General features: G+C 38.0%; 1 protein-coding gene across 3 annotated transcripts in view; it reads right to left on the minus strand.

The window, feature by feature from the left end:
- LOC112455029 (protein vein) overlaps positions 1 to 22,202 on the minus strand; it is a 318,859-nt gene that overhangs the window by 121,487 nt on the left and 175,170 nt on the right. For all 3 annotated transcript variants that reach the window (XM_025016714.1, XM_025016713.1, XM_025016712.1), the window contains exon 2: positions 14,219 to 14,381. In XM_025016714.1, the coding sequence (XP_024872482.1) occupies positions 14,219 to 14,381 (163 nt within the window). The remainder of the gene's footprint in view (positions 1 to 14,218; positions 14,382 to 22,202) is intronic.

The following is a 22,202-nucleotide window of genomic DNA, read 5'->3' on the forward strand; positions in this document are numbered from 1 at the left end:
AAGCTGTAACTCCATAATCATTTTTTTGTTACATACTCTTTTATTATATATACAAAGAAACTTAGTTACGGCAAACAGCCACTTCTAGCATATCCATAAATAATTTTGAAATTCGGGGCAGTAGTTTCTCCGAAATTCCGTATAATTTCACCTTCACGGATTTAGAAACGGGGTGTGCAGCATCGTCGATAAATAAGCGACATAAATCAAAACCCAAGTGTACCGATGGTCCGGCGCGATTTGTCGCGTAAAAATTTTGCAAAAATTATCGCGCAGCCTGCGAGCCGCGCGCAGGATTATCCGGCTTTTTCTGCAAAACGAGGTTTCGCGGAAAGTTGGCATGGCAGCTTTGTGGCAACTTCTATCCGTGCCGCGATGCAACCGCGTTGCTTGGCCAAGCACATTATGTGGCATAGCTCGATGACGTAACACGAGAACGGCTTTAGAGGATTTTAGCTGCATTTTAGTGAGATAATTCACTTTGGTTGCATGTTATAAACTCGATATGACCTTTCAACGGATCTCTCGTAAATTAAATTATGTAGTCGTTGTGCCATTGTCGGTGTTGAAACCGAACGCAGGTTTTTAGATATAAGAAGTCGATATATCACAATCAATAATACTCAATCAAAAGGATTTTTCTCAAAATTTGCAATGCAAATATCCACAAATAATGACATGATTTTAGAACGTCGAGCTACTTTGGCGCTTATCATACATATCACTACCAGTTAATAAGAGAAAACTGCAGTTTTTTATATAAATATTTTACATATGTAGTATCAATATTTTTAGAAATATTGGTTTGCGACACTTAAAATTCACACGTATGAATTATTATGACATCTATCCAAAATTAAATGGCAATGCCAGTTTTATCGAAGTTAGGAATTTATTTTTCTGCCATTTCTGAATAATCGAAATCTTGTATTATAAATTCGCGCGATACGATGTGCCAATAATGACGTATATGTCTATATTTTCTGCGAGAACGGAGGGTAGCTCACAGGGACTCGGGAGATTAGACGTTTTCCTCCGGTTTCCGCGTTTTTCTCGTTTGCCATGCAAACTCCTTTCTGCGTGGCAGTCCTTTGGGGCATCTCGTGAATTCTAACGTGCCGTTCCGTGAGCCGCATTACACCACGACCGGCACGTCAACGTTATTCGTCATCTTCGGATTCGTCCGTCGTGGCACTATATGGTACACTACTTGCATCGCATTCGCGAACGCAAATTGACGTTTGATAAAAGTGCATTCGTGGTGCGCTACGCGTACGTTATGATACTTTCGTATGTATGACTTACATTTTTCTTGGTCCTTCGAATAAGGTACAAAACTGTATTTTTCTTGCAGTTGATCTTACAAAGTGCGATGCATGAAAAAAGTTACATTATAATACATATTTTGCGATGTTTAATGAGTTTCTAGGATTTGCGATGATTTTTGTCAATCTTTAATTCAAGATAAGTTCATTACCTAATATACATTATGTATTATGTAATATACATATACGTAGAACTGTTACTTTGCAATGAAGTTATGGCAGTAGAATGTATCCGCGTTGGATCAGACAAGCCTTAATATGATTGAAACAAGTTATATCGGACATATTAAAATGTATTAAAGATGTTACAAAATTTTTTAATAACAGAATAGAGATAATAGAGTAACTTAGCTTTCTAATTATCCCGGTGAAAATGTTATTTATAAAATCTAAATATTTCAAAAGTATAATATAACAAAATTAATTATAACAAATATAAACTAGAAGAGATGAACGGTGACATTAATTTTAATATTAAAATGTACGAATATTTTTTAGACAGAATTGTCACATTTTTTGTACTATTCCTCGCTCCTAGGCATAGACTAGAGATATGATAAACGAGTAGCTGTGAAAACCATAGCTTTCAGCTTCGCGCAAACAGCTTTGCCCGTTACATACAGTCGCATCCAACAACAAATGGTCCCGCATCTGCGCGGTTTACGTGATTTTGAATCGACTGCGAAACGAGCGGACGGATGTACGTTTCGTCATGGCACTCTCCTATAGTGTCTCCCACGTAGCATTTCAATTTCCTTGTTCGGCGAATTCCGGGCCGCGTTGCACGCCACTGGCCCAATGTTTGTCAGCAAATATTGGCGCCGTGGCTTGGCCAGAACGAAGACAGCGAGCATTTATTTTGGCCCTGGCAGCTGTCGCCTAGATCGTAAAGGCATCACGGAATAACGAGCGCGAACTGTGTTTACCGAGAGATATCGCGATGCATTTGCGAATTTTAAGGCGCGGCTTCTGTCAAAGGCGCTATTCGTGAATTCCGAGGTGTGCTATCGGGTTTTTAAAATTCTTCGCAATACCGTTTCTGTGACAAGCGCGTGACTAATTGAGAAATTATGTGACGCGATGTACAATACATCTGTACGCGTTCTCTTGACGCGTAAAATAAAAAAAAAATTATTGATGTATATGAAATTAATTAACGGCAGCTAGATACGACTCGGTATCGATTATTATTATTCATCGTGACGCGAATGATTATGTATGAATTGTTTCAGATTTCAATTCAAAGCTTTGTGCGGGATCTCGAGCAGACAGCACTACGCTCGTGTACACCACCGTTGCCATATAAACGCGAATGAAAAGCTCTTTATTCTGACAAACCTCCTGTACGTAATTGTAATTAAAAGTTGAAGTGTCGGCCGCGTCAAATGTGCTAATGAGCATCCGAGATGAAAATGCGAAATTTATCACGTCAACATGAGAATCTCCGTAGCGAGAATCACTACACGATGACCGCATTATTTTGCAAACAGATTTCCATCGTTGCTTACGGTTTAATGAATTTCATATTCGTGACTACAGCTTGATGAATAACAATTACCGCGACAATTACGCGCTTTGTCCGCACAAAAGTACGGACATTCTGTAATAACGTGATACAATATCTCCGTACCTACACGATATATGGTAAATTCGGATGTATTACATTCTTTTAATGGTATTTTAAAAAATGTTTGTTTATGTCAAAGCTGTTTGTTCTAACTTGTGCGTTTATATGATGGATATATATGTATGTATCAAAATTACGTAATTTCCCTTGGTTACATAGCTCGAGGCATTGATTTTGCGATGACGTGTGCGCGCCGTTTCCCAATTATCCGAAGTCTCGGCTATCGGTTGGATTCGTTAACCCATTAACATTTTATTACCGGCAATCTTTCCTCGGCCGGTGCTCGTTGCGATTAACCGGCGGAAGTCGGCAAGGAAACCCAGGTACCGAGTATAGCTCGATGTAAGGGGCGAGATGTAGGAGTAGGAAAGGGGCAGGCATAGCGGAGGAATAAGTTCCTCCGAGCTGCTTCCGTTTTGGGGAGGGATAGCAGGAACGTGAATGGAAGTGGAAGAGATTTGCGAGTGGAAACACGGAAAATACGAGGACGTACTTCCACGACGTGCAGATCGCCGGGAGGTGGGCAGTCGTGGCGAGTGATTTATTCACTTAACCGTATATAGAGGTGAGATCGTATCGGCAGCATCGATTTTTCGCGGCGCGGATTGCGAGCGATTTGTCTTCCCCGAAGGTACCCTCCCTTCTCCCTTCCCGATTATCGCTGGAATCGACGATAATAATTGCCGCAGCATGACGACGCGGTAGCTGGAACAATATCCTCATTTCTCCATTTTGTAAAAGCAAAATCCGCTTATAAATACCTTCCACTTTTGAAGAATTTAATGCACAGTTATTTTTTTTATTGTTGTATGCGTGTTGTAAATTCCCAGATGTTCCGCGTATGTTTTCGTAGAAGTTACAGCGAAGGATATTTTGCGTTAATGGCCTTTACAAATTTACGACTCATGTACATAGTCGTTATATACAATATATATATGTATATTGTATAACTAATATTTTATTCATCATGCGGTCATAAGAACGAATTAATTTTACTTACACGCGTTGCTGCGGTTTACTGCATTTTGTCTCGGCCAAGCTAAGGGGATTATTCAGCAGCAGTGTTGCATTCTTAATATCAATTTGAATAAAATTCGCTCATATTCTCCGCGACATTTGTAATTATTTTACGCGACCATTATGCAGTGTGGTTCTATCGGATATAGGAGAAAGAATTATTGAATGTATAAAATACGTTATTTCTCGTCGGCGACCAAAAGCGAAGCAGTTCGATAATCTGCAACGGGGGTCAGAGCGTTCGCCATTGCCGTCTCCTTTGCCACCTAATCGTACATAAAGACGGTCTTTATGTTCGCCTTATCGTAGCCACGTGGTGCAACGTATGGATCCACGCCCACGGCATGTATAACGCTGCGATCAAATACGAGATTATCGTACCGGCATTACATTTTACAGGAAATCGGTGATTTAGAATGGAATGAATATATCGGCATAAACCAACGATATCGTTTTCACAGTGTTATAAATTGCTGGCATTCGGTATATCGGTATACAGGTTAAAATGCCTGCTTTTAGGAGAGTGCTGTAATTAAAATATTGGGAATATTTTACAATGAGATATTCTAGTAATATTAGAATGCTTAGAGGAACACTCAATTAATTGCTCAGTGTGCATTTTTATTGATTTACCTTAAATCAAATCTTGATGACAGAGCCTTTTTAACAATTACCGTAGATAGAAATAAGACCGTAGAAATGATTTATAATATTGTTTACTACTTGTAATTCTCACATCGCTATCTTTATTTAGAAATTATTAATCGATTTAATTTCAAAGTTGCTTTGAAAGCCTGTGCTCGCCTTAATTCAGTTTCCTGTCGTGAGTTATTTATCGGCCATTGACAACTTATAAATTGGATTGCTTCGCGACTTCGTGGAACTTTGATAGCTGTCGATAAATCCCGTTTAACCACCATGGGAGTCCAAGTGAAGAGGGAGAGAAGGCAGAGGAAAATAATTAAAATTGGCTCATTAAAATTTTCATACATGCAGCTGCGTTAGCCAATTGACGGACGTCAAAGCTAATGAATCGGTCAGTTTGAAAACCGCTATAAATCATAGAATTTAAATTGTTGTCAGGTGAAAATGCCTTACTAAAAATTTAAATTTTATCTAAAAATAGCATGATATTTATCTAGCGTGTCAGACGTTATATGAATTTATATTATTTTCACGCAGATTGTAGCTATGTAAACTAACAAACAAATATGTTTCTGACACAGACATTACGTTAACTAACTCTATTTTCGAAAATTACGGACTTACATTGTTCTCAAACCGACGGGTTTAAATGATTGTACGTACTCAGACGATAGCAAAGAGAGAGGAGTAGAGAAAGAAAACGACAAATACGTTTTGCAATCACGCAATCACGTAATAGCCTGTAACGCGTAAAACAGCACGACATTGGATCGGTATAGTGCTAATAACGGAAACCCGATACCAATACGTCGGTCGTTAACGAGAAAATGGCAAGTTGGTTAGAGGCATCAAATTTCAAGGCCGTGAATTACATGACATTTTTCGTCATATTTGTTGCTCAAATTTCACAAAACTGTATATGTATAAGTGACATCTAATTAACTGCCCGTAAAAATATTTATTTACGATATGATTTATGAATTTAATAGTGAATGCGTATGCAGATCTATCAACTATGTCAGTTTTATTTTAAAAAATGATAAAAGTGAAAAAAAGAATTATTCAATATTATTACATCTGCCTTCAGCATTGCTACAAATTATGTTACTACTATTATTATTATTATTATGAGATAAAATATTTTACGTATTTAATTTTTGGACTTTATGAAAGATATGAACGATAAAACTTTTCAATTAAATCCTGTAGAAAATAAATTAATTAAATAACATTGTGTGATAAAACCTCATTTCACAAAATTAAAAATTAATTATGGACTTTAATGTTTGATGAATTTCTTTTTGCATTTATTTATTTCCATTTTTATTTTCACGACAAGTGAGAATAAAGCAGAGATAAATATGTATATATTATATCGACGATTAAAATTTGTAAATTCGTTCCACATTCGACATCTAATTATGTTGCTAAAGGCCGGTTGTTCCAACCTGTTGGTAAGCTAACTAATAGTTAAATCATATGTCTATCTTTGTCTAATGTAAAGGATGAACAAAGACATATCTATATTTAACTATTAGTTAGTTTACCAAAAGGTTGAAACAACCGGCCCTAAGTGGCATAATTTGTTGTAAAAAGAGATATAAATTAAAATCTAATCTCTGATTTTATAAAAGTTGAATATTTTTTATTTCGCAGACTAAATTATTTTTAATTTACTTATTTCTCATTTCTTATTTGTTAAGATCTTCCAATTTGCAGTTCTTTTATTTCACTATTTATCACTCAAATTAATTTAATAATCAAAATAGTCTAATAATTCACCGTTATAGCAGTCTTGTCCGTAATTCCTAGAAAACGTTAATTGAATAAGTCATACATCTCTCTTTCTCCAGAAGCGCATTTCTCCTCTGTTCGGTATCATGATTATCTATCGGCGATGCCATTTACGCGTTTATTCCGCGATAGGACACCTGGTATATATCCGCGAGTCTCACGGTCTCGGTATTCAATGCCCGACGGCGACTACTCGCACCTAGGGAAATCTCTTTTCCGTTCACGCCATTACCGCGTAACGGTACTTCGCTATCTCGATGAAGTCAGTCGAGAGTCCTTGGACAGAAACGAGTCCTCGTTCTCCTTCCCCGAGCCGATTCCGTCCGCGGGTAGAAAAGGACCTCCCGTTTTACTCTTTTCTTGCGCTCTCTTTCGTCCGCAATCAACGTGCGACATCGCCGATTTGAAGGCGCTTCCTCAAACAACCCTCTTACTCCTTGTCCGCGTCAACGTAGATTCCAGTAACGATAACAGCTGCAGTCTCGTCATCGTTCAGCTTGTCCCTTTTATCCCTCCGGTTATTTCGATTTCCACACTCGCGACTGTTCCTCCTCAAATATTGCTCGATATCGCGCGGAAAGAACGGAAACGTGATACAGAACATACTCGATTGTCTCTCGTCCCAATCGGTCATTCGCCCCTTCAGCTGACATTGTTTAAAATGCTCGACGCCATCCCGGCGGGTACTATACGTTTCCTTCGGAGACTTCTATCCGGGACATTTCGTTCGCAATGTTAAAAAGCTTTCTACGGTTTCTTCAAAGCTTTCTGGCTAAAGTGCTGTTTCTCAAAATACTTTAAGAAATATTTGAACGAAACAAAAAGTTTTGAATAAGGCGTCAGAGATTGACGATAATTTTTATTTTCATGGAATATCATTTTTTACTTGATGCATATATATCAAGTCCATAAAATATCTTCTAAAGTAGAATATATCCGCGTTGGATCAGACATATCTCAACTTATACTACAAACGATAATACTTTTTTGCAACTTAACATCTTTTTAGTGATGTTTTCATACAAACATAACAACAAAGATGTTGGTTAAATTCACTGTTAATTTTCTGTTTGCAAGAAATCAAATATGTTTTACGAAAGATTTAAAAAAGTTGCCAAGATAAACGCAGTCTTTGAACAATCGTTCCTTCCTTTTTTCGGCCTATCTAATTTTTCTCACAGATTCATTCAGGAAATAACAGTCGCGGAAGCGTCTCATTCGCTGATAAGGCCCGGTTACTTTCGTCAGCGGGTTTATGCTGTACCTCGACAGTGCTTAGGGATGACAAATTAGCGAGATAACTACTGTGGTCGGATAATAAACGCGGCCGACAGAACACGCGCGAGATAATCCCGGAATAATTATCAAGTACGGACCGCGCGCGTATCGATCAGAAGATGAATGTACGCCCGCGTCTTTGCGTATCGTGCAACGCGGCGCGGCGAACTTTGTCGTTGTGTATCGAGCGTGCACGCGATTAATTACTAATAACAATTATCCGCGGATATTGCCACCGACGCGCGGGGGCTTCCCATAAGCGTCTGGTTACATCGACGCTACGATCCCGCCACAATTCCACCGTCGTCGACGCTCTAATTCCAACTAAACGATTACCCAACTGATCGCGCCCTTTGATATAGCCACCATGCTTGCAGATATCAATTTGGCGTTAGGTAATTGCCGTACTGCTCTGCCCGTGTCTATGATCTTACGAAAGTTACATAATACTAATAATTTAATAATATTGCTGTGAGAAGATTGCTCGTTATGTTAACTTCACATCTCGATCGTTAAACTTTAATGGGCTGGAAAATATTATAAGCTTGCTATCCTATCCTTTACGCTAGTATTTCTATATAATATTGAAGAACAAGCTTAAATAAAATATTTTCTGTAGAAACAACTGATAAGAAGAGCAGAAAAGAGATACAAAAGAAGTTTTATACATAGAGAAACTTTGCTTGTTATTTTTATGTAAATAATTTATACATATTGTTATACATAATATATAATTATAATTCTTCTCTAAAATTATAAATTTTATTCAGTTTTACTTTTGCGATTTTCTACATTTAACTTCGATTCTATTTACATCTTTTCCCTTAGTCGCAGTAATGTCTCTGAATATCGATTTATCATTTAACTCACAATTCGAACTCCCTTTTCTGTCGAAATTTTCGTCGGGCAGGCTTTCAAACTAATTGCGAGATGCGATGTTAGACACAGATTAAGAACTCAAAGGAACGTGAAAAGTTGTGCCGAAGGACCTCGCAAAGGAATCCGCGCTTTTTCTTCGCCCGCTCCCGAATGCACTCTTCGGGTGCCTCTGCGATTTTCCTTTTTTCGACCCCTCTCTTCCCTTCTCGCGCGATAGCGCAAAGTTTTCTTTCCGTTCTTTACTGCGAACGTAAAACTCCATTACATGCGACATCAAAGCTGCTCCCCCGTCAAAGCGAATTATAAGCCTCGCGAAAGCCAGTGTCCTCGAGAGGTTTCGATTCAGGTTTGTAAGTTGAATGCGATCTGGCGAGGCCCGGGATTCGATTTGAAGGTAACAATATTACGTCACGATCTCTCGATGCTTCAGGGTTAATTTCATGGAAATCATTAAGCCCCCGGCGTAAGGGACACCGTCAGATCCTTGGCTTCAATGCATTCGGAGCATCGTGTTCAGGCATACTGAGTGAGAAGGAGATCTTATTAAACTTGTTCGCATAGTTAGATGCGATTGTTATTTAGAACACGCTCGCGATACATTGAATCTATTTGTAATAAACTACCTTAACATATCAATATATATTTATATTTGTATGCAACTTTATAAAGCTTGGCTAATTCGTTTAACTTCTTTTGCATTTATTATTTTTTTCTACATCTTTTTTTAGGGAATTATTTTCACAAAAATTTGTTAAAAGATTTCTTTTTAGTGACACTGTTTTTTACAATTTTTGATTTAAATCAAAATTAATTATTTTTTATTAATTATTTTTATAGATATGCACAAACATTAATTTTTATTAATTATGTTTGGGCACATCATTTTTTTAACATTTTTTATTTTGGGAAATAATTTCTTTCAATTTTTCCATTTACTCTTGAATGTACGGCGAAATATGAAATAAGTATTCATATTACCATGTGAGTTTCAGAAAATGAAAATAAAAATGACAGTTGCTACATACAGAAATTCGATTTCCCACGAGAAGTATATCTAGATAGTATTTCGAAAACGAGAACATATGGGATTTGTCTCATCCTTATTTTATTTCTGAAACCAAATGAATAGAAAGCTCGTATCTTTTGACTTGAGCGTTGCTATCGTACATCCGCTTTGTTTTATATATCACGTCAACGATTTGACAAGATTACAGGTTTATTTTCGAGCCAAGTATCGGCGTTCGTCACCTGAAATTTCAATATTTCTCGCACTTGTTCGGCAGTTCTTGCTAAACGCGCGGGAGCTATCAGAGAGGAAGAAAGAGACGAAAGAGAGAGAAAGAGAGCGAGCGAGCGAGTGAAAGAGATTTACCGATGTATCGCGCGGACACAAAGGCCCGGAATATATTTCCGTGCCCGGCGGGACCATCATCTATAAAATACACGCCGCCCAGTCTAGACAAGCTTAAGCGGCGGATGACAGTTTTACGTCGTCGGTTATGCGAGCGGAGCTGGCCGACGACGCCGACGGCGCGAGCGGGGAAAGGAGATCCATCGAGCACATGACTCGTATTAAATAGCGCGAACACGTTCGATTTTACGACACCGCCGTTGTATCCGGCAAGGATTACGGGGCGGATGACATTGACAGCGTGCGCGCACGAGAGACGCAGCACCCGGTCATCCCGTCGCAGAGAGACAGTAATTGGAAATTACTGGGGAACATTCTCGGCACGGGGACATTCTCGATCGGGGTGCGATGTCATAAGGCCACTACGGCACGACTCTCTTGCCACCGTGAAGATGTGTTTACGGTCATCGGACTGGCCTCTTCTTCCGCCGGTAGTAGCAGCGGTTCTTCACCCTCCGCGCCGGTGTAAAGCGATGTCTTTGAGAGTCTCGGAATTCGTTCACGCAGCCACGCAGAGACTGCGTCTAATTTCTTTTATTTATCAATGAAGAATTATTTCATATCGTATTTCTATATATATTATTCAGAAATTTAGAATAATTCGCGTATCCCCGGAAGGGATGTTTCGTAACCCCGAAGGATTATGTAACATCTGGTTAAGAACCACTATGTTTTATGAGATCACGATGTCGTTCCTTCGCGTTCCTTTCGTCTTTGTGGGTTCGACCTGACAGATAAATGTTCGTAGCGATACTTTCCTTATTTTACACAGGATGCGGGCATGTGCAGTAATTTAAAATAAGAGATAGGAGAAACCATCTTGATATTTGTGGAAGACAACTGTCAATTTTGTTGCGTACTAATCGATATATCTAATTAAAAATTATACATAGTCAATAACTATCAATTTAACGGACTTAAAAAAAAAACGCATGAACTTGTATCTTTCTCTTTAATTAACGGATTGTTAACTTATGGAAGGAAAGGTGAGTTTTGGACATTAAGTGCCAGAGACGCGGGATAAAAAGCTTGCGCGAGTCGGTGCGAGAGATTTGCAAGTTATTTCAGAAAATGCGTGCCGTGTAAGAGCGACTTCGGAAAGCGACGTGGTCTCGCCGAACGTGATCCATTTCCATCATGGCTGGGATATAACGGGTGGCTCGGTGAGAAAGCGCGAGCGGCGGCGAATTTATGGGCCGCTCTGAGATTATTCCGAGACTTACGCGCCGAGGAAAGGTGCATCGCGCTAAACAAATTTATGGCACGCTCGAGATTATGGCCGACGAGAAGTAGCTGGAGAGCTCCCCGGCGAGTTTTCCGAATCGAAATTCTGCTCCCGTCTCAGCTGTCTTCTCTCTTTTGCTTTCGGATGAAGCCGTGCGCTTTCACGAAAGCGTCGATCACGGCAGGATATTCTCTCAATTTATTTTCTTTTCGTTAAAACTTCTCCTCGCTCGTAAATACATAGAACCTAATATGAGACCGACTCCTACTGTGAAACATGCTGTAATTATATTTGAAAGAGGCGCTTTGAGTTTGCACTTTAAATGTTAAATAGTTTCTACACATCTATGTAGGTGTTTTTAAAATTAAAGCTAGAAATATTGCATTTTTTAATCAACAGAATAATATATATATATGTATAATATATAAGATATCCTGTCTGTTACAGTTTGCATGTCTTTTGATCGTCATGCTGGAAAGTTAAAGTAACAGAATCTGTTTTAGTCTGATAATTTTTATGTTGCAAAGACCTTTTGTTGTTTCAAAAATGTTTCAATAATTGGTTATAGTCGTTTTTGTACATATAACATAATGTCTCACGATACTATACGTTCTTTTCGAGGTAGCTCAACTGTTATCGATAAGTAATGTCAATTAGAAAGCAACGTGATTACCAATCATGATTAAATTTCATGATGATTGATTGTTTACGTATGCGCGGAGTTCAACGCAGATAGAAACTTGTGGCGAAAACAAATTTCGATAAACATTATTTATCATCATTGCGAATAATTCGCGAAACGCGATTAAATCGACATCTCGCAAAATATTCAGGAAAGTATGATGTATTATAAGAGTATAATAAGACGGCACAGCCGTCTCGCAATAATGCTGACTGAAAAGAGAGAAAGAAAAAATGAAGCGGTTAGCAAGGTAGCGTGATTGCATAAATTGGTATCACGAAACCAGCTTCGTTTTAATCTAATGACTTAATCTAATATGTCTAATGTCAAAATAGCGCGCAGTGATGGCAATTAACGTCGTATAAATCAAAGGCAGGCACACATGCACGTTTTAGCGATTATATCGGGCTCGCTTGTGATGATCGATGAAAAATGTCGCGCAATGGACTTCAGCTAATGTTATGATTGATTGCAAACGGATGTCTCATTCTGCAGCGGCAATTACGTTCATATTACATTAAGCGGCGCGAGTATGTGTACGTTCTTATTGAGAACGTTCATTCTCGCGCATTTGTTGAGCATGATTTCGATTTCGATTTGAAAAAATGATAAAAAAAATTATTTCATAGCTTCCAAGGCCTGTTGTCATAAATCTGGAAGCATTTTTACTGCGCAAAGAAAATGGCTAAATAAATAAATAATTGTTGTACAACATAGTCGTTGCAAAACATGTTTACATTTTTCAGCTTTTTAGCAAATTGCTATCGGTATAGGAACAGAAGCATAGAAGCATTCTGCATTTTCATGCAGAAAGGAAAAGACGCTAATTATGCTAATAATCCTAATAATATTGCGAGAGTATTTGCTTCTTAATGTTGCTTTTAGCATATTGTGCACGAATAATATTATTATACCTGAAAGTCGCGCGTATCTCGTATCTCTCTCGATCGTATAGAGAAATAATTATTTCACAATAATATATTATATTCAAATAAATGTTTATTTTATATCCAAATAAATATAACACTGTTAATAAAATCAAAAAATTCTAATAAGACATATTCGAGGCAATACAATAATATCTTCGAATTTCAATATGTTAAAATGCAATATAATAGTTGAAGAACGTCAGTTTGGCTCGTGGAAGTAATTTTGTGTAAGTACAAACATGTGTGTATACTATTTTTTAAGATACACGAAAACTTATATATTGATTAAAAGATACTTTTCAATTTTTAACGGTATACAGAGCGTATGCATAAATCTACGACGTTAAAATATTCAACATCGTACAACGCGGTGCGTAAGATTTCTCGGGACAGAACGCCTATGTCGCAATTTTCGCGATGACTGTTTTTTACGTTTCATCCGACTAAGTGCGCGAGGATTGGACGCGGGCTATTTTCGAGCTTACTAAACGCGAGCGAAGTTGTCGCGACTACTACTTGCAATTCGAGTTCGAAAGCTCGTTAAAACTCATCGAACTGTGAGAAAAGCACACATTGCTCTCTTCTTAACTCTCGTAGTTTCTTCACTCTCGTGACGAGCCGTACTTTGCCGTTCTTCATGTTTGTCCCGCAACTTACATATTGTCATCACGCGCACGTGAAAATAAATAATAATATTTTACTTAATTGACGTTAATTATTTTGAAAAATTAGGGGCACGCGAATTAATATGAATAAATAAATTAAATTTGATTAAAAGGTAATCCCAATAAATGATTGCAGTGAATGATTAAAATGCTTATTTCCTTTTAATATACGTGAATAATTTAAGATACTTATTATCACTTTTTCGCTTTAAACATGAACAAAATCAAAAAATTTATTTAAAAGCGAATTCTACTTTATATTATTTTTTAATTATAATTTGTTAATTACTTTTCCATCTGCTTCTTTTATGTTTTTCTCTTTTTGAGAAAGCTCTTATGTGTTCTTGATTATAAATTATTACTCTATTTTTTCATTATTCCATTCTACATTGCGTTTCCACAAGGTACATTGTATTCCAAACGCTATCACAAAAACTGTTATGAGTGAAAGTTAAGAACCGCTCAAATCCGTTCTATCCTACCTAATAACGAAAACTACTCTCAGGCAGGCATCCAATAGTGTATCGATAGCGCTCGGAGTTGGAGCGGGTGTCGAGCTAGAACAACGTACTCTCTGCTATTGCGGATATCTAGAATTAACTGCTCGCCGTTGTCTGAATAGTTTCTCCGACGTGTTATTACGGAGAGGTTGCCGAAAGCTGAGGGAAAGCGGGGGGAAAGGGGGGGGGGCAGAGAAGCCGCCATGAGCGTGCGGTTAATGGTAAAGTCGGTCGGGCTCACCGTTTGTGCTGAATCCTGAGGCCTCTTCGGGGGTGCAGCGGTACACCGTCCTTCAGCCAGTGCACTCTCGGGGGCGGCGAACCCCTCGTCCTGCATACTAGCTTCACTCTCTCCCGTAACCTCGCTATCGAGTCCCTGAGTTCGGACAACGTTACTTCTCGCACTGAAATCAAAAGTTACAATCTCGTTAACGCCTCGTTGGATGCTCGCGCACTTTCGGGCGCGTTCCCGATATACCAGAGAGTTTTAATTAATTCACATAATATTTAGGCTGAGATATTTAAATGATGTTCCGGCTATGAGAGACATCTGTATAATTAATATTTCATAAACTCATTAAAGTTCCAAAGTTCCAAACAGAATTTCAGTACGATGTTGAGCTGGTTTTGGACGATACGGAATTCTCTTAATATTAATAATATTAATAAACGGTTTTTTATTACACATCGAAAATTTTGTACATCAATGTACGCGTAAAAGAAAGTGAAAAAAATTATTCCATGTGCTTGAAGCTTTTCGAAGATGGGCGATACGTGGTGACTCGTGTACGCGAACAAAATGGAAAAACAGCGGAAACAGCGCGTTTTAGCAAAAGGTATGGTGCAGAAGCAAGCACTTCCTTTCGACAACCGGATATGGCTATCCGTCGATTTTGGCAAAGGCTGCCGTATCGCGTTTCGGCCAGAGGCTGTGCAGCATATCGATAGCTTGGGTACCGAGTATCGATTTACTATTTCGTTGTGTTCTAAAATGTTATAGTGTAAAAACGATCTGCGGGGAAACATACATTCATACGCGTGTAGGAGTGTGCATATGTATGCGGATCTGCGTCACGAACGCGAATATCTCTCACAAACTGACGTAACATTCTTTCTATTGACATTCGGTAAATCGCATATGAAAAATACAAGAGCAAATGTAGATATATGTATTTATTAAAAGTGTATAAGAAACTCCATCATTATATAATAACTTTTTAAATATCTAGAATACAAGAGAGAGAATAAGAATTTGATCTACATAATTACAATCTAGATTTATCTATTCGTAATTTTTAGTTAGTTAAAGTCAAGTGTATAACAAATCACTAGCAATTAACTTTTTTCGTAAAAATTTCAAATTCAAGTACTTGGTAATACTATTCAGTATTTATATAAATGAGAAATAAGGTTTTGTTATGTAATTACAATTGCCTGAAGTTCATATCTTCGAAAGCGGAATTTTTAAATCTCTAATTATTATTCATAAATTGTCGCTATCTCGATATTTTTGTCAAGAAAAATTATCTCGCAAATTAGATTAAAAAAATATGTTTAAATGGATAAAAGCGAAGGGAACCTTATGACGCCTTGTATACGAGCTATCGTGTATAACTTTTTTCCGACGTAAAATATGATCGTGCGAAACAAAGCGACTCGACACTCGGATATGGGGTATAAATGAAGAGAAAAATTTGCGTTGATAAAAACGACGGCAGCGTTCTATCCCGAGATCGCGTGATTTCAAAGGTACGATATAGAATTCTTGGTGAAAGTACAACGGGGGGACGTTCAATGAGTTCTCGTCTATTATATTCATGTCGCATGACAGGGAATGATAATAAGGCGCCGTTAGCAAAGATTTCTTTGTTAGACTCTACGTGGCGCGGGACGTCGCCGTCGGCGTTTGATTTATTATGTTTTCACGTGCATACGGCAATCCCATTCGCTACAAATATATTTCTCTTCGTGTCGCGTTTAAATAAAACTGATGTCGCCCCGCAGATGCGTTTGAGAAATTGAACGTGGATGAAGTACCCTGTTTTTTTTGGAAGGGGAGGGGGGCAAAGACCGAACGCTTGACCCCGCATCGCTCATCTCGTTGACATACTATAACTGATCGACGAATAATTAAAATGGCGAATCGTAAGTCGATAACTCGATCAGCGATAAACTTTCCGACCGAACTGGGTTAGACTTCAAAGGGGTTACCTCGGATGTTGCGCACGCAATGAAGTTAGAAATCACTCGAGTTTCCTCTAAATCAAATTGTACAATCGCTGACTAAGCAACTGGAGCAACATAGTGTTGATCTTCTGTAGCAACTTATTTGCGACAAACTGGCATAAATGCAAGTTCTCCAAAATTACCGCTATTTAAACGCGCCGAGCTAAAATATAGATACTATCTGTATATTTTTAGCGGTAATTGAATTGGAGAAGTTACAGTTACGCTCCGTTGTCGTCGTTGCTCGGATATTTGCTCGTAAATTCGCCGTGGCGCTTTGTCGAAGGCGTAATCGATAGCGTTCGATTTACATAACAGATTCTTCACTTAATTGGAACACGACACGCCTACAATTCCTTTGATTTAAATCAGTCGTCGTATACCGCGAAGGAGAACGGGAAATGTTTTTGCGATGAAAACAACACTCTTTTATATTATTAATGTTACAAATGTATCCATTCTCTAATGACAAGTAATTAAGTAGGATAAGTGAACCAGTAAATGATCAATCGCTAAAATATATCAACGTGGAATTTATATTTATTTTAATGATTACATAAAGGTAATACCGTCATATTACTCCAAATGCGAGAGCATGATATGTTTCTCCATATCATTCTACATGGTATTATATTAAAATCCGTTAATTGACAAATCCCGTACGTCATATTTAATTATCTTCTCTCATTTTCGATACGATACAGATTATTGGGATATGCGTGTGTGAAACTTGAGTAAAATGCGCACGACGCGGAAGCGTCCGCTATTTATTCACAAACGTCGCGTCGGCAGAGTTCTCGCTTGATAGTTAAACACATTACAACTACCATTTGCTCACGGCGAACGTACCGCGACGCGACCGAAAACTATGCGGGATAATTTCATCACGTTGAAGTTTATCGAAAACACGATGCGACCTGATTATCTTTGACGCGATACGTCGCCACGGAAAATGCCTACAGCGTTTAATATGTCGCCCGACGCGCCGCATAACAGACTTGCGACATATGAAATACAGAATATTACGGGACGGCTCTGCGAATGGAGTCAGCGGTTTCGCGTCTCAGAGCTCTATTCGGAGCTTATTAGCGTCGTAATGCGAATGCACGTCATTTTAGCTAGACCATCTTTCGGTTAGGTGGCGAAAAGTGATATACGAATTCTGACGTTCGTTGCCGAACATTAAATCGTTAAAAGCTATCATTTTAATGTCTCTATATATGCCTTTATACAGACGAATAATTAGATAATTAAATATTCTGACTATTGGAGCAGCAAAGTATGAAATCGTCAGAAATAGAATTTAACATTTCTATCATGTTGCAGGGAAAATAGAAGATAATTAGCTTCTATTAGTTAATTATTTACTTTATAAAATATCTCAAGTTTACAAAAGTAAATTTTCATTCTAGTAGCACAAATAATAAGAACAAGTAAATGAGAAATGTGGCAATGTAACGCGGACAAGCGCGACTCGTGCAGATTTTTCAAATGCAGATATACAGTGAATTCGATCGGTGCACATATAGCGAAACAGGTTCAGTCTACCGATAGTTATCAATGTCCTCTAGCGACAAACCGTTATCGAATCCTTGTTCAAAGACACGGATTTCCCTACCGCTTTTTATTCGCGTGTCGTCGAATAGGCGCTTTTCCTTTGTGAAGCGATGTTGGCATAGTTCTGAGATAGAAGCGAGGATATGGGTAAAAAAAAAAAAACATTTGCCAATAAACTTGGCGTAACGATAATTTTATCTGTATAATAGTATCGATACTTGAAATAAAATGAGATTATAATGCCATTTTATTATTCTCTTAATTTTCGTTGCTGTACGAGTGTATGCAAAGATATAACACACACATTTATTTTTGCATGTAATAATTAATTTAAACCCGCCAAATATGTTAGCCTGCCTTTATATAATATAAATTATCGCAATATTAAATCTCGATAAAACATTTTATTTCGCGTAATGGATTAACGTGTTTCATAAAAATAAAGAATGGTGTTACAATATTATATTGATATTACACGCTGTGTGATAAATGACGTACATATAACGCATGCATTAAAACACATTTTGAAAATTACTTCAGCACATTGCATTAATTTATATTTTATTCTATTTAATTGATAGCTCGTACATATCTTCTATTTCTCTTCAACTCTTATATGTGTTTCAATTTGGTTTTAATAAAACTAATGAAATTTCTAAGACCACTCGTACAGTGCACTCGGATGCTTCGCAACGGCGCGGCAGGGAGAAAATATTTCTCGTTGGATTCGGAATACGAGCCGCGACGAAAGAAACGACCCAAGAGAAATTGCGCGGCGACGAAGCAATCTCAGCGCGTGTAAAAAGCGCTGTAATGCAGTTATGACGCCCGTCATCGCCGCGCCATTACGTACCGTCGGTCGCGACGGTAAACCGTGATCGCGGCAAAATTTGTATAATGCCCCGCTAATACTCGTGCCGTATTTTTGCGTGCGATATTGGATTAAGCTGTGCGGTGGTATTCGCTCCGTTCCGTTCGAAGTGCTTTTACGCGTCTCTCGCTGAAACCGGACTGAAAACCGATCAGTTGCTGCGGCTGGCGCGGTGTCTGAAATTCACTTCGAGGGGACAGAGGATTTCGCGTTTAATTCTCGATATTTTATTTGTTATCAATCGATTACGTATCCAATACGCACATACAAGCGTATATACACACATAAAATGTCGATTCTTCATAGATCGAATGGGCAATTTCTGTGCGGGAACAATAGGTATATGAGAAGAAAAATAAAGTGACAAATAATTTTAATATTCTTTTTATCGTACTATTGTATAACAAACGATATATATAATATATAAGAGACAAAAAATAAAAATTTCTTAATGATAATTCAGAGGTACACTTATAGAATTAAACTACAAATAAGTAGGGTATGTATAAAATTTTAATATGAGATATAGATAATATATAAGAACATGATATTAAGGAATTATTTCCTCTTGTGACAATGAATAACAGGAGGGAAATAAATTAAAATCAAATAAAAAATACACATACTATTATTCGCAATATATGTTTTTATATTATAAACTATATTTATACATGCATATAAAAACACATATGCATCGGCACATTTAACCGCACACTCAAATAGGGGAAAAAAGAATAGAGTCACGAACGAAGTATAAAGAGAAACGTAAAACGGACGATAGAGAGAAGCGGAAAGATGGACACCCACAGAGAAGTCCCATGACAATTACGCGGTGTCCGAAATGTCATTTAACTATTAACGGTTCGATGCGACGTCGAAATTCGAATTTAAGCGACGGACTCGATCGGAATGGAATTTGGGACTGCGAGGATTTATGCCAGAATTTTCCGGTCGAAGGACCAGGCGGACAAAAAAAAAAGGATGATGGAGCGTCAGGTGCAGTGCGCTGGATAATGATGCCTGACGCGAATCAACCTATCGAAAATGCGGGCCGTTTTACCGTCCGGTCGGACTTCCGTCGCGTCACTAGGTCTCTACGTTAAAATTAACTTTTCACTGGACATGGTGCATCTCAAATTCGATCAGTATTATTGCGAAGGAACGAGATGCAAAATATGCTAAGAATATCTCCAAATCCATTTAATTTGTCGTGCTAAGTTAATTCAAGTTATAATTAACCAATATTGATTAACTGTAATCATAGTTTATGATTGACTTTACGATTCATATATTTACCAAAAAAATATTTCTATATCGATGTTTAAATATTGTTTTAATCAGACAATTATGTTTAGATAGGAAATCGATATATAATAATAATTAGAAGAAATGTTTTCAAGATGCTAGATGACTTTTGAAAAATTGAATTCTTTAATGTATCGAAATATATGTATGTATAAATAAGACACTAACGATTATCCTGAATTGTTTTTTATATAAATAAAAAAAAAAATTCATCATTACATATTTAAAAAGCTAACACAAACTTTGTGTAAAAAAACACAAACTCAGAAAACAAAAACAGGAAAACAATGCTCATTCTCGTAAGCATTTGAAAATAGGTCGCAGTCTCGATCGAATATCAGGAACTTACTCTTCCTGTCGACATAATACATATAACACCACTTGGATCCAATATTGAAGAACGTTTTCTTGTAAAACAGTATTTGAGTTCCGCGTCGTAGCAAGAAATTTCTTTCAAAGAAACGAATCTCTTGAAAATTTGCGGAGTGGCTTTGACGAAATCCTGTTGCTTTCGGATTTGCCAGATCATCTTGGAGCGTTTGTGCGCGGGGCGCAGGGGGTGCAAGCGGGTCGGAAGGCAAAAGAAAGGTCAAAAGTGGAGATAGAGAAAAAAAGAGTGGAGTACAGCGCGGCCGCCAGTCGCGGCATGTCGTATGTTGCCGCAGGGCTTGAAAAATGCCGTGGACGAACGACGCGGAGAGGGCGTTTGATTAATGAACGCGTCGCCGAAAGAGCAAAATAACAAATAGCGCGCGTAGCGGGGGTTATGTAGTTGCCGCCACCCTCCCGCTGCCCTCGTGGCCGCGCGGCAGCTTGATTCATAGGTACCGCGTTGCATGACGAGACGCGATGAGGGGCCGGTCGCGGATGCGCACGAATGTAGCCTTTTCATCATAATTTGGAGGCAATTTACGTTAAATCGCGTTGCAAATAGCCTTAGCTTCACTTTTACGGCTATTATTTTAACAGAATCACAATTCGACATGTAATTCTCGACGTCTTCGATGTTAAACTTTAAGATATCGTACCGTTAAAGAAAGTTAAAGATGTAAAAGAAAAATTTTTCGAAGTTGAAACGGTCCTTGTAAAGGTCCTGTATCTTTTCTTCTATTATGCAAGGTTAAAAATTGTTTTTAAAAGACGATTATAAAAAGCTAACTTACAATGAACAGTTTAATGCATGTATTTCGAATATATTAGTAAAAAAATCCCTGCTTGAATTTTTCTAAGAGCAAGTCAACTTTTATTTTATCTATTTTTATTAAAAATGTATTTATTTGGAAGTTCCGTAAAATCTTTTACATTAATTATAACAAGTGCCATTTTGACTACAAAAAACCAGTCTTCCCTCGTTTCGATGGGTTCCAAGAGCGACAGAAACGTGAAAGGCAATCCTCTCGCAGCGTATATTACAATTTTCATTCGCAGGAAGATGCGCGACAGCGCGCGATTTCGTGGCGTGCTTATTTGCTTTGGTGCATGTCTGGCGATTAATGTGGGCCCGCACACCGTCAGTATGACTCTGTGAGTTTGCACCTTTGTCCGATGTGGATAATCATTTCCAGTTCAGAGAATAGTTCGGCCGCGGCAGAGAGTGGTTCCGGTTACTCGGTCTGTAATCGAGTCTGCGCGAGTACACGCTGATGAGCTATGATCAGCTGTGCGGGGCTGTGTGATTACCGATCGCTGTCAACAGATATTTAATCGTTTGCGTCGATTAATTTTCCTAGCGCATTTATCCGTCCCGCATCGTTTGATACCGGCGCGGCGTAGGTAATTACTACGCTAATAACGAGTTAATCGAAACGCGTGGACTCCGAAGAGTTTCCCATTATCAGCCGAATAAACATATGTCGCGAGCTTCGAAATAGGATTCCTTTTGTGCCTTTTTTCGCGCGAATGATATAAAAGGCAATCTTTTTGACGCAGAAAAGCGAAAATATTTACGTAAACAGTTTATTGCGCTATATAACGCATAGGAGGACGATGTAAAATTGAGAAGAAGTAATATACAGTAAGACGGTAAAGTAAAACTACAAAATATAAAAAAGACAGATCTTTTAATAGTCAAGGAAAGAAAACGTATGAACACATAAAACGGTAATGTTTGTCGTTATAAATCAGATTAGATTAATAGCACAGTTACGTAGAAGCAAAAGACGCAATTTTTACAGATTATAATTAGGTAATTATTATTATAAAAATCAGAATATAGTTCGGCAGTATACTCGACATACGTATGTATAAATCTCTCTCGAGAGATAAG

Source organism: Temnothorax curvispinosus, unplaced genomic scaffold (genome assembly GCF_003070985.1).
Source record: "Temnothorax curvispinosus isolate PA1 unplaced genomic scaffold, ASM307098v1 QBEX01005665.1, whole genome shotgun sequence".
NCBI classification, from domain to species: Eukaryota; Metazoa; Arthropoda; class Insecta; order Hymenoptera; family Formicidae; genus Temnothorax; species Temnothorax curvispinosus.